The sequence below is a fragment of the Ruditapes philippinarum genome, unplaced genomic scaffold, assembly GCF_026571515.1.
Source record: "Ruditapes philippinarum isolate M1 unplaced genomic scaffold, ASM2657151v2 ctg6254_1_1_1_1, whole genome shotgun sequence".
NCBI classification, from domain to species: domain Eukaryota; kingdom Metazoa; phylum Mollusca; class Bivalvia; order Venerida; family Veneridae; genus Ruditapes; species Ruditapes philippinarum.
The window spans coordinates 36,000-51,885 of NW_026853630.1; the positions used below are offsets into that span (position 1 = coordinate 36,000).

Here is a 15,886-nt window from a genome sequence, read left to right on the forward strand (position 1 = left end):
TTGTGAATATTTTATAAAAGTCAAGTGTAATATTTATACATCATATGATAGTACTGTAGCAAAATTACTATCACTATAAATTTCGCAAAACTGATGAATCTCTTGTTTATTCTTGCTCTTGATTCAAATAGACAAGTATTTTATGCATCACTGTGACCTGAACCTAATAACCTCAAACATAACACACCTCCAAATCTATTTAATGTACCCCCAAATTTCCTCTAGTTGGTTTACAATCTTTTAGTGGTCAAAGCAACAGTGACCTTGACCTTTTACTTAATGGTCATAAATTCAATGGTGTCTTCTACTAATCATATCCAATCTCAACACCAAATATCAGGACAGAGGGTTTAAGCTTTTTGTCTCTCTAGCTGTTAGTTGTAAATTGAAGTTTAGCGCATGGTGACCTTAACCTTTGAACCTCATTATCAATAGAGGTAGACAGCTACTCATGACTAAGCCCCAAACGAAAAAGTAGACTTTAAGCCAAAGCGTTTTCTAGGTATTGGTCGGACACGCTTTCAGTTGTCAATGCATGGTGACTTTGATACTTCACGTCCAAATCAGAAGATATGTGTCATCTTCTAATCGTGACCTACCTCCAAACTATACCTGACCGGGTCACATTAGACACCGATTAGGTTAATGATTGGGTACATGTGCTTGAAAAAGCTGAAATTGCAAAATTTTCAAAGGTCACCGGTTAGTGACACTCCGGTGAAAAGCCAACGGTGAGGCATCGTACGAGTTACCGGAGAGGTTTAGTGCCGAGTTATTTTCTTGTGACATGTCACCGGTGAGGTACACCACCTGCTTACCGTAGCAGGCACCGTGAAAAACCCCTTCGATACCTGGCTGGACTCCTATTTATATCCATTTCATGTCGGTGAAAATGCTCCGGTTTTCAAGCGCTGTCCGGGCAGTTTCCGAAGACGATTCAGCAGGTCACCGACTAGTGCACGGATAGACACCATTAGGTTACCGGATGGTCTAGTGATGCTAAGGATAGCGTAGGGGGTGTAAAACAGATATGACAACAGTCTGTCTCTCATTCAAAGGGCATACGAATATCGTCCAATAGATGGCCTGATATCCTAAGGCTTTTGCTCATTCTGTACGATGGTTGGCAGTCTCGCGGACACCGGACGACAATTGGATATTTGTCGTATGGTAGTCGGCCGATTACCTTAACAATAATGGACATTGCCGAGAAGGTAAATGCCAAAAGGTTACCATTCGGAAACCGTCCGATACATACCGGACCACACAGGGTGAATGATCACCCCCCTCACAGACCGGTATGAATTGTTATTATCAACAGTGTCCAAACAATTCACTTATCTCGTACGGTCCTGGCTTGTAATGTGACGTACGCTTAAGACTGCAGGCCAGTGTTCTCTAGATATTGACAGGACAGGCATTTAGTGGTTAAGTCCGTATAGACCTTTGACCTTTTGACGTCAGAAGTAATAGGATCATATACTTGTCATGACTAACCTCAACATCACTTGATCAAAGGACTGTATGTCAAAGCATTATGTATCTATTAATTAGAAAAGATTTTTGTGGTCAGGTCCATGCTGACCTGCCTTTTTGACCCAAAAATCAATAGGATTCATTTTCCAGTCATGGTCACCTTCCACACCAGTGGTCAAAGCGTTTTCTATCTACTTATTTGTCGGACAACCTTTAAGTAATCAAATCTATGATGACCATTTGACCTCAATTAAAATTTAAGATCTGTATGACAATGAAGAGTTATCGTATAGTATAGCAACTGACCAACAACATCACAGTATGCTGTCACTTTTTAAGCATAATAGGACTTTAATGTAAAATTAACAATTGTTAGAGTTTCTAAATGGTTTCTAGACTGAAACCAAACTGTGTTTGAATTATACGAAATTCAACAGTATATCATAACGTGGATGATTTTAACTACATCTACCAGTCAGCATTCAGCTTAAAAAATAAAATAAAAATAGTATTTCTTGGTGAAATATCTGAATAAAGCTCACTATCAAATTGATAGTTTTGTTATACATGTATAACTTTCAGTTTTATGGAAAATATATTGAGACAGCTGTATAACATAAACTGTTCCAACATGTATAACAACAGAGTCATTTATTCAAAACAGGGCACATGTCTAACAGCTGGCTTTATGTACCTTCGCTGCTTGACTTGTAAACAGAAAAGTTAACTTTTTTCTCATAAATATGGGTTTACCATAAGCAATTACAAAAATTTCAATTATCCCCCAAAGCAAAATGAAAAAATTAAAAAGAAGTAAATGAAATATGGAATTTATGTCTTTTCTTCTTACAACACTCAAAACTATTCTTCCACAAAATCGTATAGCCAAAGTGAAGCCAGCACCATAGATTCTGGTGTGCATGTCAGCACATGTAAGATGGAAAAATTGTAAGTGTTCTTTAAGGATGGCATACTTTAAATGTTTCAGTGCTGCATTGCATCATTTTGAGTTCCAGTGTGGATATCTCCTCCTAACCTTCGGACACCGTAACAGAGAAGTCGATTTTATTAAGTAATTATAAGGAATTCGTATTAAAATTTATATTTTGCAAATGGTTGCCTTGGTCAAACGAAGATAAATCGTTAACATGCCGTGTCATGCATTATTTGTCATGGATCCTCCTGACGTCAGATTTTGTCAACGTCTTCGAAGCGTATATACACGCATATGGGTGTGTGTGCGTGTATCCTTTTTAAAGAAACTCTAACTCACTTTTTATGGGTTAATATCATAAATATAATGCTGAACTGAAGATTTATCAATTTTGTAATTCGGACTACACAATTTCGCGTTAGGCGTTAGTTTTCATTGCACGTGCCGATACCTAGTACGTTATAATTAACGACCTTTCATTTTCCGTATCCACTCGTTTGTGCACTTATTCCGTTATATGTAAATGGTCATCCAAGGCGGTCGTTTGTGTGAAACCGGGTAAAAGTATATTTCATGTCACATATACCATATAAATAATTTATCTAGGACATGTGCCTTAATGGGAGATTGGAAAATAAGTCAATAAAATAACCGCCGCACATGCGCCGAACTTCACATCGCTTATATGCAAATAAGTTTCTATATATGTGTAAACAAGATGGCCGCCACACGTGTGCAGTCTTGCCGCCGCACGTGTGCAGTCGTGGCGTTAAACCGGCCCATATACTACTGTTTTGTTTCAATTTCAAATCTATCTTTAAATAATTACGTGTACTTTGTATTATAAATTATATAAGCAATTTATTGAAAATTAATATTATTGAAACCAAAATGCAAACATCATATGAAAAGACTATAAAAACTTAAAATCTTATTTTTGACTTTATGGGGCTGTGAAACACTGGTAAGGGTGATGACTGATGGCAATATAAACAAAGGGTATTTGGCCAATAAGAATTGACTCGGTTTTATAAAAGTTTAATAACGGACTTTTTGCTAACAATGTTATTTTCTAGTTAAATCATTTCACACCTCAAATATTTTAACCAGCCACCATTATTCCAGAATTATTTGATGAAGTTAAAGGTTTTTAACAATAACTGACATACCAAATACAACGTTTAAAAATAGCAGAGGTCCTAAGACCGAGCCTTGAAAAACACACGAAGAGGAAAAAGTATTTGTATCATCAATAACTTGTTGTCGTTCCGTTATGTTGACTTGAACCATCGGGGCTACCAAGTCTATCTTCATCATTATTATAATATGGTCTAATGTCGTTTGAAACTCAAAAATAATTTAAGAAGAAAGAAAATTGTGTTTATTCATTTATAACTAACTTAATAACACAGGGAAAATAAATAAGACACTCGTCAGCTGAAAAACCTAGCCTTAAACCAAACTGACACTGATATAATAGATAACTGTTATTAAAATAACCTTAAATAAATGGTTTAAATACTTTTCTTTCTCTGAAACATTTCAGTCTGCAAAATTGTCAATTTTGTCGTTTTGTGTGTTCTGTAGGGATTCTGTTTTTCTGTATTTTTAAACAGAACTTATAAAAACACTTTAGAAATAACATTTCAACTAGTGTTTTAACGTTCTTTCATTGCATATCTGTCACTTCCTTTGGACCAATGCATGGTTTAGGACCAAATGCCCATTCCTTTATATCTGTGATTGTTTTTGCATATTTGCTCTGATGGTTCATCCTTTCACATAAGTTGCACATAGCTCTTTGATAAACATACGCATACCCAGCTGAGTAATATTGACTTTTCCGCTTTAAATAGGCGGCATATGTTTTAACACTTATATGTTTAAGAAAGTGTGCAAGATCTTCAACAGATTTGAATTCATCAGTTGATAAAAATGTTCCCTTGGGAAATATTTGTTTCGTTTCGCCAGGACTTCCACCACGAACCAACATAATAAGATCATAATTGAAATTATCGTAAAATTTCTCTGTTATATACTGATGACAAAACGCATTTTCGAAGGCTAAGTAAAACATAAAAGTGGTATTTAAAAGTTTAAAGCATTGTTCGTCGTGTTTGAAGTGAGTACCACATGTCCACTTTTTCCCACATAGTCCTAAGACTTCGATGTCAACATATTTCTTTAACTTATTTACATATTCCTGACGTTTAGACCGTACATTACAATGTGAAACTATTATTAAGAGAGTTTTATTTTTCTTTTGTGATATTGATTTGTAATCCCTTATTACTTCTGTTTTGTGTTTCAGTATTTCTCCGTATGGCAAATATATGTCAGAATTATCTTTGTCATAAGTCATCGTCCAGTTGAAGGAGTAATCTTTATTTCTATACCACCATGTCCCTGTGTCGCGGTATGAAATAGGAGATTCGTGAGCTGCAAAAATCCATATCTGGCCATTTGGACGAGTGAAGCTAACATTCTTTGGCATTTTACGACCATCAAAAATGACCGCCTGACTGATGCTTGCATCCGATTTATTTACAGTCATATCACAGTTATTGTATTTGCATTTTTCAAACCCACAATACAAAGCATCTTTATGACTTACTGTCAAATATACAGCTGGGTTGTACCAGAGAATGCGAAACCTTTCCTTACTTGTAACAATTGGCCCAATCGATGACAATTGTACTCGAACCTTTAAATAAAATAACGAAAAATAGAAAGTTTACCGTACCCCTCATGTACTTACAAACTACCTCCAAAATCATAGAAATAATAAAAAGAAAACATCTCACTTAAAAATGCAACCTTTTTATTTTACCATTCTGTATCTGAACATTCATAGTTTTCATTATAGTGAACATGCCATTAGCAACCATTTCATTCAAAGAGCATCCTTTGCTAGAAACATTTATTGTCTCCATGTGAATCTACTTGTGAATCAAACCGCAAAGTTTAAATATAACCTTTAAAACACAAATTATAACTTCATAATACAGATGTGTCCAACGTTCCTTTGTTTCTGAGTTTTAATGAACTGGTTAAAATCCCGTCATGGACATTGGATTTTTTCATTTGAGACAGATATACAGCTTGCGTTCGAGACGTCGGTAGTTTTACTCAAGTACCTGTTCTTGCCTGGAAATAATGTACATATGACTTCTGAGGTCTTCCTCCATCAGTACAACAAAAATGTTGCCATATTATTTATACAGTTGTGATTCGGCGTAAAACGCAACAGATAAAAGCTTACCTCATTTGCATTCGAAAGACTTTTCCACATGTTGAATAACAAGAACACACACATAGGAAACACAATGGTAAACTGTAAAATGTAAAATAAATACTGACTTACAGCCTATAGCCAAGGATTATAGACACCACAAAGCTCAAGGTTCTGTTACATCACATCATTGAGTCTAGACTTAAAGCCTTCAGCCAAGTATTATAAAAGTGGATATATACACAACACAAAGCTCTAAGTTCTGTTACATCACATGACTGAGTTCAGAGAGGGACTCAAATTCAATTTTCTTTTCTCTATTTGTTTTACTATTACAAGATCTGAGTTCTTAAGTATTTATAAAGAGTTTTCTCCTATTGAAGTAATATTTTAAAAAGGGATACTATTCAACTAGTTTGTGATTTCATGAATTAACTTGAATTTACTGTCCCCTTTTAGAAATACTGAAACAAAATCAGGTACCATTGAAATTTTGCTCCTCCTATTTATGTACGAGTGGTTAATAACAACGATATTTAAATCGTCACAATATTTAGATATACCTTTCTGATTAAGTACAACGCAAAACAAAACAATAAAAAGAACAAAATAAAAAAAATAGCAACACGCTGCTTACTTAAGTGCACATATAAACATTAAAATAACTTTACATTTTTATAATAATTGTGTTGAACTTTGTATTTTCATATTTTACAATGTAAAAATATTGCACGGAAATTTCTGTAAATAAAGTTCGGAATGTATCGGTAGCCGTTAAATTTTTAAAAAGAGTGGGTAGACTTTTTAAAATTTAGGTAGTTTTATATTTTATCAGAAACATTATAGGTCAATCACCATTACAGAAAACAGTCTTATACACATTACTCAAACTAATGAGAACAATTTATACTAAATTTTGAAGAAAAAAATGAATTAAAATGTCTATATGGAGAATAGGGTAGATTATCAATGAACAATTATTATAAAGTTTTGTATAAATATTTTACAATCACAAATTGTAATATGCATATTGTCTAAAAGAAACATAATTTTCTTTTGGTTTGTCACACACACACACGCATAACAGAGAAATAAATTATGTTTAACATTACTGCAGATGTTTCATTTAAAAATGACTATTTACTATCAACAACGTTACCTAAATAATAAACTATTTATGTAAAAATACTTCTTTTGCATTTTGCAGTTGACACTAATTTCATTCTTATACTTTATACCTTTTCCGTTCTTACCTTTTATATTTTTATTTGAACTTGTAGTCCTATGTATATTCTATTTAGTGTCAAGTTTTATTGGTCATCCAATTAAAAACGCTGTATTTCTTAAAAATTATGTTTGTAAATTTTCATAGAAGAACAAAAGTCATTTAATAGAAGTCGCCTTCTATTTTTCATAGTACTTCATAGAACCGCGTTCATAAAATAGTCGTGATACATGTATTATGAAGCCAAATAAAGCTTGACACTAGCTATGTTGTATTCATCCGTAGCGGTTGTACAGAAATATATCGATATCGCTCCCGTCGAAGTTTCTAATTTCTGTTGAACAGCTAAGATGAACACTAATATATATTTAATGTTTATAGCTGTAATGATGCTGTAATATTTATGGTAGTAAAATGTTGTCATTACTGTTGTTACTAAACACTGTACTAATGAAATCATGTTATTTCGATAAAAAATCATTGATACTGAAAAAAAAACACTACCTACCTGCCTGCCTGCCTGCCTGCCTGCCTGCCTGCTGCCTGCCTGCCTGCCTGCCTGCCTGCCTGCCTGCCTGCTGCCTGCCTGCCTGCCTGCCTGCCTGCCTGCCTGCCTGCCTGCCTGCCTGCCTGCCTGCCTGCCTGCCTGCCTGCCTGCCTGCCTGCCTGCCTGCTGCCTGCCTGCCTGCCTGCCTGCCTGCCTGCCTGCCTGCCTGCCTGCCTGCCTGCCTGCCTGCCTGCCTGCCTGCCTGCCTGCCTGCCTGCCTGCCTGCCTGCCTGCCTGCCTGCCTGCCTGCCTGCCTGCCTGCCTGCCTGCCTGCCTGCCTGCCTGCCTGCCTGCCTGCCTGCCTGCCTGCCTGCCTGCCTGCCTGCCTGCCTGCCTGCCTGCCTGCCTGCCTGCCTGCCTGCCTGCCTGCCTGCCTGCCTGCCTGCCTGCCTGCCTGCCTGCCTGCCTGCCTGCCTGCCTGCCTGCCTGCCTGCCTGCCTGCCTGCCTGCCTGCCTGCCTGCCTGCTGCCTGCCTGCCTGCCTGCCTGCCTGCCTGCCTGCCTGCCTGCCTGCCTGCCTGCCTGCCTGCCTGCCTGCCTGCCTGCCTGCCTGCCTGCCTGCCTGCCTGCCTGCCTGCCTGCCTGCCTGCCTGCCTGCCTGCCTGCCTGCCTGCCTACCTACCTACCTACCTACCTACCTACCTACCTACCTACCTACCTACCTACCTACCTACCTACCTACCTACCTACCTACCTACCTACCTACCTACCTACCTACCTACCTACCTACCTACCTACCTACCTACCTACCTACCTACCTACCTACCTACCTACCTACCTACCTACCTACCTACCTACCTACCTACCTACCTACCTACCCTACCTACCTACCTACCTACCTACCTACCTACCTACCTACCTACCTACCTACCTACCTACCTACCTACCTACCTACCTACCTACCTACCTACCTACCTACCTACCTACCTACCTACCTACCTACCTACCTACCTACCTACCTACCTACCTACCTACCTACCTACCTACCTACCTACCTACCTACCTACCTACCTACCTACCTACCTACCTACCTACCTACCTACCTACCTACCTACCTACCTACCTACCTACCTACCTACCTACCTACCTACCTACCTACCTAACCTACCTACCTACCTACCTACCTACCTACCTACCTACCTACCTACCTACCTACCTACCTACCTACCTACCTACCTACCTACCTACCTACCTACCTACCTACCTACCTACCTACCTACCTACCTACCTACCTACCTACCTACCTACCTACTACCTACCTACCTACCTACCTACCTACCTACCTACCTACCTACCTACCTACCTACCTACCTACCTACCTACCTACCTACCTACCTACCTACCTACCTACCTACCTACCTACCTACCTACCTACCTACCTACCTACCTACCTACCTACCTACCTACCTACCTACCTACCTACCTACCTACCTACCTACCTAACCTACCTACCTACCTACCTACCTACCTACCTACCTACCTACCTACCTACCTACCTACCTACCTACCTACCTACCTACCTACCTACCTACCTACCTACCTACCTACCTACCTACCAAATGTATATTAACTCCCAAATGTTTAACCGATAGTAATGTTTTAATATTCCTAGGTATTTACACAAAATAAAACTATATCGATTTCGCCCTAATGGACCATAGAGTATTTAGAAAAAGTTGATATATATAGAGAGAGAAAATAATATGCTACTAATTTCGATATCAATTTAATCAGGCGAGGTTGACATAGGCTAAAAACGAGCGATGGTTGCCAAGCCCTTTCTGCCCATATCTGCCGAAACTGATGAAATTGAAATCAAAAGACAGTAGCTTGTTCTTCTATCCATCATGTAACACATAAAAAACTGTCAAAATTACAAAATAATTCTCTTTCAAATAGCGAATTTCGTAAAAAGGGGCATTTTTGTTCAGAGCAATAATTCTCGAAAACAAATTCCTCAGCCTCTGAAACTTAGAACTCGTTTTTTCGTTCGACTCGAGAATATACTCTTTGATAACAGATACAACAGAATGTAATAGAATAAGATTCTTAACTTTTAGCATCGATTAAAAAAATCCTTATGAATCACATAAACTTTACTGCACTGTTTTCCTTGAAATGTCAAATTCAAAAGTTCACCAAAATTTCAGTTTTAATCAAAGAAAAGTCAAATCGGCAATCAACAACAAGCTACACAAACATGGGTATTATAGGTAAAAGCCCACATTCGCAGATATGAGCAAAACAGAATTCAACAGTTACTTAATTTGTAGACGAATACCATTTTGGTTTGATATTCTTACGCTATGTTGACATACGATAAAAATATGTTAAAAAAATTCTCTGTAAAAATTTATTAAACTGATTTCTTCCAACAAAAAATTAATCTAGCTCAATATTTGAAATAATCTATTGAAATCAGAAACATAATGGTTAGTACTAACAATTAAATTTTGATATTTTGTATCAAATTTTTAGAAGACATTTAAATGAATTCTTATTTATTATTGTTTTCCCTTATTATTCATACAAACACAGAAAATCTTAATATAATTATAAATAATTTACTTGTAATCTATTCAACTTTATTGAAAAATCTTTTAGTGAGTATATCAAATAATTAGTTAAACATTGTATACATGTACAGAGATTTTTGTTTATTCAGTTTAATTCTGAACAACAACAACAGTGATTACACAACATGAAAAAATAAGTGAAATGGTATTAGAAACGTTCTTTACAAATTTAAACAGTTATCTTTCTTTGTTTTTAGAAACGCTTATCTTTTGATTTAAGTTTAAAAAAAAAAAAAAAAAAACAAAAAAAAAAACATTTAATTGTGATATTATATTTTAACCCGTTGAAAATGTCAATTTTTGATGAAATAAAATTAAAAATAATTCCTTACCAAAAAGACATCTCTTATATGAATGTTTCCTGATTTGATCATCTTTTACTTTATAAATCAAGGTTTTTCAACTACAAACAAGTACTCAAATTTAATTTTCCTACAAATGAACGCTTGTCGCACTTCGAACAATCCGACAGCTGTCGCAATATTAACAACATGCAAGTTTGTATTTATTTATTAAATTATATATTATAGTCTCATCCGTGCACAATCTCATACATTTCAGTAAAAAAGATAAACATTAGATTGTGCATAACTATTCACTAGCACTTGACACTCAATCAATATCGGTTCTCCATTGCAGAATATGAGTATCAATAACAGCATTTATCATATCAGACACTAGATTTTTACAAAAGGTAGTTGAATTTATCACACTTAAAAATGAAATCTGAATGCTGGATGGAATTAGGTCTAAAATGCACAACTTTACATTTTGTATCATTGACAAATATTTCATTTGCAATACACCAATCCTTGAAAAAGGATAACATATTTTGTAACTCGATTCATTTTCTGCACGTAAAACAATATCATCTGCATATAAAAAGAAAGAAATGCGCTCATTTTCAAAAACAATTCCATGGTTAAATTTTTAACACCGACTGCAAGATCGTTAATGAATCTGCTCAATAATACAGAGGACAAAGAATATCCTTGACGTTGTCCTGTGTTTACATCAAACCAGCCAAACATCATCTGATATAACACCAATATCTAATACAACCTGCATAGGTATACTTTTGCCCCGCCCCCCCCCCCCCAGTGTCAAAACAGAAGAGCCATCGTACACGTCACCGGATAAATTCAGCGCTACAGTTATTTTATTCCGGCATATCACCGGTGAGACACATCACCCGCTCACCATAGCAGACGCGGTGAACAAAATCCTAATGCTGGCTGTATGGTTTGCATGTTGGAGAAAATGTTAACACAATTGGTGCCTTACCATGCTCCGATTTCCCAGCGCTGTCCGTACAATCTCCGAAGCCCTTTCGACAGGTCACCAGCTGGGACACAGATCCACGCCGTAAGGTGTCATGATGGTCTAGTGGTGTGTTAAACCGACATAAAGGCAGCCACTTTCTCACTCAAAGTGCACGTACATACGACTTCCATCCGATAGCAGAATGGGTATTTAAAGCATTTGCCCTGATAAAAAACAATGGTTGCCAATCTGCAGGATACCGGACAATTTAAATATTTTTTGAATGGTATTTGGCCGATTGCCTTAACAATATTATACGATGTCCAAAAGGAAGATGCCACAGGTTTTCCACTCGATGAAAGGGAAAGCACCCTTTGGAAATCGCCTGAATACCTACTACGCCGGGTGAATGGCCACCCGTTCTCCTCGAAAAGGATTAAAATGTTACTCTCCGATCTCAATTATCAAAATGTCCCAATGATTCCACTATCTTGGACGGTCCCCGCTGGTCATGTGACATAGTCTTAAGTACTGTAGGCAAATGTTCTCTAGATATTTACTGGACAACCATTTAGTAGTATATTGTCACTTTCTTAGCATAATAAAAGGTAAAATGAACAATTGTTATTGTTTCATAATGATTTCTAGACTGAAACCAAATTGTTTGTAAATTGTAAGACATTCAGCATTATTATTTAACATAGTTGATTTTAACTTCATCTACCAATCACCATTCAGTTTACAAATTTGAAATAGAGCATAATAATTCTTGGTTTTGGTGAAATTTAGAAAAAGCGATTATAATCAAATGAATAGTATATAATAACTTTCGGTTTAAAGGAAAATATATTCATTCTGCTGTATAATATAACACTTTACCAACATGTATAACAACATAGATATCTATTCAATACAGGGTACACGTCAAACTGGCTTTTTCGAGACGGCCGGGAGGACATTGAAGACGACAAGGATAGTGGGAGAAAGTCAACGTTGACTGCGGCGTCAATTAAGGAAGTGAAGGACGTCATAGATCGGGACAAAAGTTACAATGCTGAGTACTATTCAAGGGTAAGCAATAATTTTGTGTTTAAAAAAATGATTTTTAAAAATTAAGCTAATCACTATTTATTATTTTAAACGCAATTTATCCGCTTCAGCTTTTAAGAAAGTGAACTCAAACTGCTATAGTTAGCAGTGCGCATGATAGGTTATTTCGCTTGTTAACGCACATTGTCTTTGCGTACAAAATCAACTCCACAATAATAATAATAATAATAATAATAATAAAACGAATAATTATAATAATAATAATAATAAAAATAATAATGATTAATAATAATAATAATAATAATAATACGGCGTCAGCATTATCACCGTCGTCTTTAACACTGTTATCGTAACAAAAAATAATAGTATGCTTTATTATTATTATTATTATTATCATTATTATTATTACAGTGTACGACCAGTGGATATATCGACACCATAGGTGTATTGAGTTAGGCTTCGACGCCACGCATTTATTGACAACAAGCGACGCCACCGGAATGACGTCGCCCCGCACCCGCTACCCCTTGTCTCATTACCCTGCCCACAGACACTGATCCAGTTGCCGGACACCTTTAAATTTTTTGTACTAATGCAATAAAGTTGCAAAAGCCCACGCAATTCTTGGACACTCCTCGTATAACATTGAAACTTTCAGTTATCTGCCAAAACAAAATGACACATTCTAAAGAAGTATCTTTTCTTTTTTCTGCCATGTACGAGGGTTGTTCAAAAAGTAATAGGACTAAGAGTCTTGCATCTTCATATTCAATTCAATTTAGAATATTTTTATATGTACAACGATCGAAAAATGTTTTCTTCAATTTAAGCATAAAATTATTGAATTCTTGTGCTTAACGCGTGTTCCCTGTGTTATTGAATAACCATGGTAACACGCACCCGGCGCAGCACATAAAAAGTTATTGAAACTAAGTTGAACTTTTATTTTATTCATAATGTATTTTCTTTTTTTTCCCCATTTATTCCGCCAACACAATTTATTATATTTTAGTGACACTATGCCCAAATTTAACGTCATTCAGACATGAAATGGCTAAATCATCAAGTTTTGAATAGCAGTGGTCATAACGTTAAATGTAGAAATTTGACGTTCGTTAAAAACTGAAAATGTGTGCGATCGTTAAACTTTGCCAACAAATTGGCGATACTCATTCAGATACATATGAAAACATAAAATTAACACATTACAATTAATCGGCTATCAGGATACTCGTATTCAGCTTGCGCAAGCACTTCAAAAACTGCACATACGAGATCACAAACAGGAAAGGATGAGAATGATAGCGGTAAATTGACGGGACGTTAGTGACGTCAAATGAAAAAGCGCTACAAAATGATAGACGGTAAACAGTTCACGAACTGTCCGGCATGTTTGATTTATGCATTGGGTCTATTGATTCAATTCTGCCGAAATGATTTGTTTCAAACAAAATTCTATTTCATTTAACTAGATATATGTGTTATCAATAAATTAATGTAATAATGATTAACTGTAATTATTAATATTTTTCCCCGATTTTCTTTTAAAAATGATACGCTGTTCCTAGTAGGAAAATATACTTTTCAGTTGATAACTATTTTTATTATTTTACTTACATAATCATATTGTTTTAAGAACGTACGATGATATGTGTTAAATAATTCTATTAATCGCTTTTTCATTAACATCATAAGTTCATGCCTGTTTAATCTATATTGATTAGAATACGAGAAATAGCGGAGAGTGGCCGGCTATCGGGCTTTTAATTCCGAAGAGTGGAACGAGAATGTGATCGTTTTCTTTCTCGCTTCATCTCCACATATGAGGTCTGGTCAAAGTTACATGATTTAGACACCAAGAACACTAGGGAGAATTCTTTCAGAAGGGATGACGCTTGATACATTTTGTTTTTTTACGACGTCATAAACGTCATTTATTCTGCTGTTAGCGTGCGCCGGGTCGCGTACCCCTTGTCATTTGAAATTTTCACAGACTCGTTATTCTTAAACATATTTTATTGATTATTTCACTGTATATAGAGGATATGTTCCGATATAATTATCTTGTAAAATAAAGCACGTAAATTAAAAAATGTGAACGGTAGAACTGCAGTCCTATTACTTTTTGAACAACCCTCGTACATTTGCATGTATGTGTTTGTGCGAATAGATTTAGTTATCGACACGATAATTTAACGAAACGATACGTTTCTACTGAATTATTTGACAAAATATAGGTTTTATCCTGTGATAATAAACATTTTTCATATAGGTAATAGTTAAGTTTACGATTTCTTGTTATAGAATAATACATTTGAAATAGAAAATAATCGACATTGTACACATCCATGATATGATAAGTGATTAAATACTTTAAAAAATATTTGAGTGGGTTTTTTACAATAGTTACGCAGATGCCTGAGGTATACCGAATATAAAAAGACATTATGTAATTTTTACGTTTAGTATTAATATAAATCGGCAAAACACAAATAGCTAGTCACCCTCAATAAGCAAGCCAGGCGTATTCTGAATATACACGATGTAATCTAGCAGGTTGACCAAAATTCTAAGAACTCATAAAAAGTACACATAAAAAAAGCTTTATGGTTTAAGGAACTGTAAAATATGTTATAATTACTCACGTACCGGAGTATTTATATAAAACTTTCACAAATTAACACAAAAAATATTGGTATGAGTACGAATTCTAAGAAATGTATCTTCTCTTTCCATTAATTATCTGTTCACATGCAAATAGCATGCTGGTTTAAATTTCAATATCACAACAAATTCCGTCTGCAATAAATGTTTATAAGACATATGAAACTGTTATTTTCAAATGTTAACATGTAGTATATGTTACATATACGAGAAAAATGTATATTATCATTTTATTGAGACTCTAATTTGGGCCAATGGACTGACATTAAGAATGAATTAATTAAAACTGTTTTTACATGCAACACTGTTTAAAACATGGCAATGTATATATATGGAGGTTATATTACTTTCTAAAATGTACAACAATGCTTATATGTTTTATGATATCACCTTAAATATTTGTTGCATGTCTTTACAAAACGTTTTTGTATGAATCGATGTGAGTTGCCTTACCTTTTAGCTACAGTCTTTATAGAAATTGAAATTTTCAGATTAAAGATAAAGAACGTATAATTAACCCTTAAAGTAACAATGTAACTATAACCTAACCATAGGTCGATTTCTTGCTTAACAAGGTTGTCTGTCATACTGGCGTGTAAGAAAATAATGCCAGGACAGTGCTTAAATCATCAAGGTTAGCTTCAGGAGTTTTGTTTCACTTTGTCAAACACATACGTAGCTGTTTGCAACTCCATTAAAATGATACAAGTGGTTATATATCTACACGGAATGTGCAATTTGTTATTTACTGTATGTATATTGTCTGTTCACACAGAGAGATTTAATGACTGCTATAACTTGTTTCGATAAATAACATGCTCTACTGGCACCAGATCTTCCGAAGATATTCAAACTGAAAGAAAACAATTATTTGAAAATAAAATAACCGCAACACACTGTTTCTCTTAATTATCCAGTTA

The 15,886-nt window shown here is 35.6% G+C and overlaps 2 protein-coding genes across 4 annotated transcripts in view; both read right to left on the reverse strand.

The window, feature by feature from the left end:
• Positions 1 to 3,680: 3,680 nt before the first annotated feature.
• On the reverse strand, positions 3,681 to 10,882 carry LOC132737400 (glycoprotein 3-alpha-L-fucosyltransferase A-like). Its single transcript, XM_060724679.1, has 3 exons — positions 10,322 to 10,882; positions 5,673 to 5,744; positions 3,681 to 5,114 (listed from the first exon to the last, which is right to left on the reverse strand). The coding sequence occupies exons 1-3, from the start codon at positions 10,361 to 10,363 to the stop codon at positions 4,080 to 4,082; spliced, it is 1,149 nt and encodes a 382-aa protein (XP_060580662.1). The 5' UTR covers positions 10,364 to 10,882; the 3' UTR covers positions 3,681 to 4,079.
• A 4,545-nt stretch (positions 10,883 to 15,427) lies between these two features.
• The window catches only part of LOC132737402 (uncharacterized), a 32,265-nt gene continuing 31,806 nt past the window's right edge, over positions 15,428 to 15,886 (reverse strand). For all 3 annotated transcript variants that reach the window (XM_060724683.1, XM_060724681.1, XM_060724684.1), the window contains one exon: positions 15,428 to 15,819. In XM_060724683.1, the coding sequence (XP_060580666.1) occupies positions 15,815 to 15,819 (5 nt within the window). In that variant the 3' untranslated portion in view covers positions 15,428 to 15,814. The remainder of the gene's footprint in view (positions 15,820 to 15,886) is intronic.

Excerpts from the sequence above, each read along its gene's own strand:
- LOC132737400 (XM_060724679.1), bottom strand. The coding sequence starts at position 10,363 with ATGATCAAATCAGGAAACATTCATATAAGAGATGTCTTTTTG. Across the intron at positions 5,745-10,321 it reads ATATAAGAGATGTCTTTTTG|TTTACCATTGTGTTTCCTAT; the intron begins GTAAGGAATTAT and ends TACATTTTACAG. Across the intron at positions 5,115-5,672 it reads GTCTTTCGAATGCAAATGAG|GTTCGAGTACAATTGTCATC; the intron begins GTAAGCTTTTAT and ends TTTTATTTAAAG.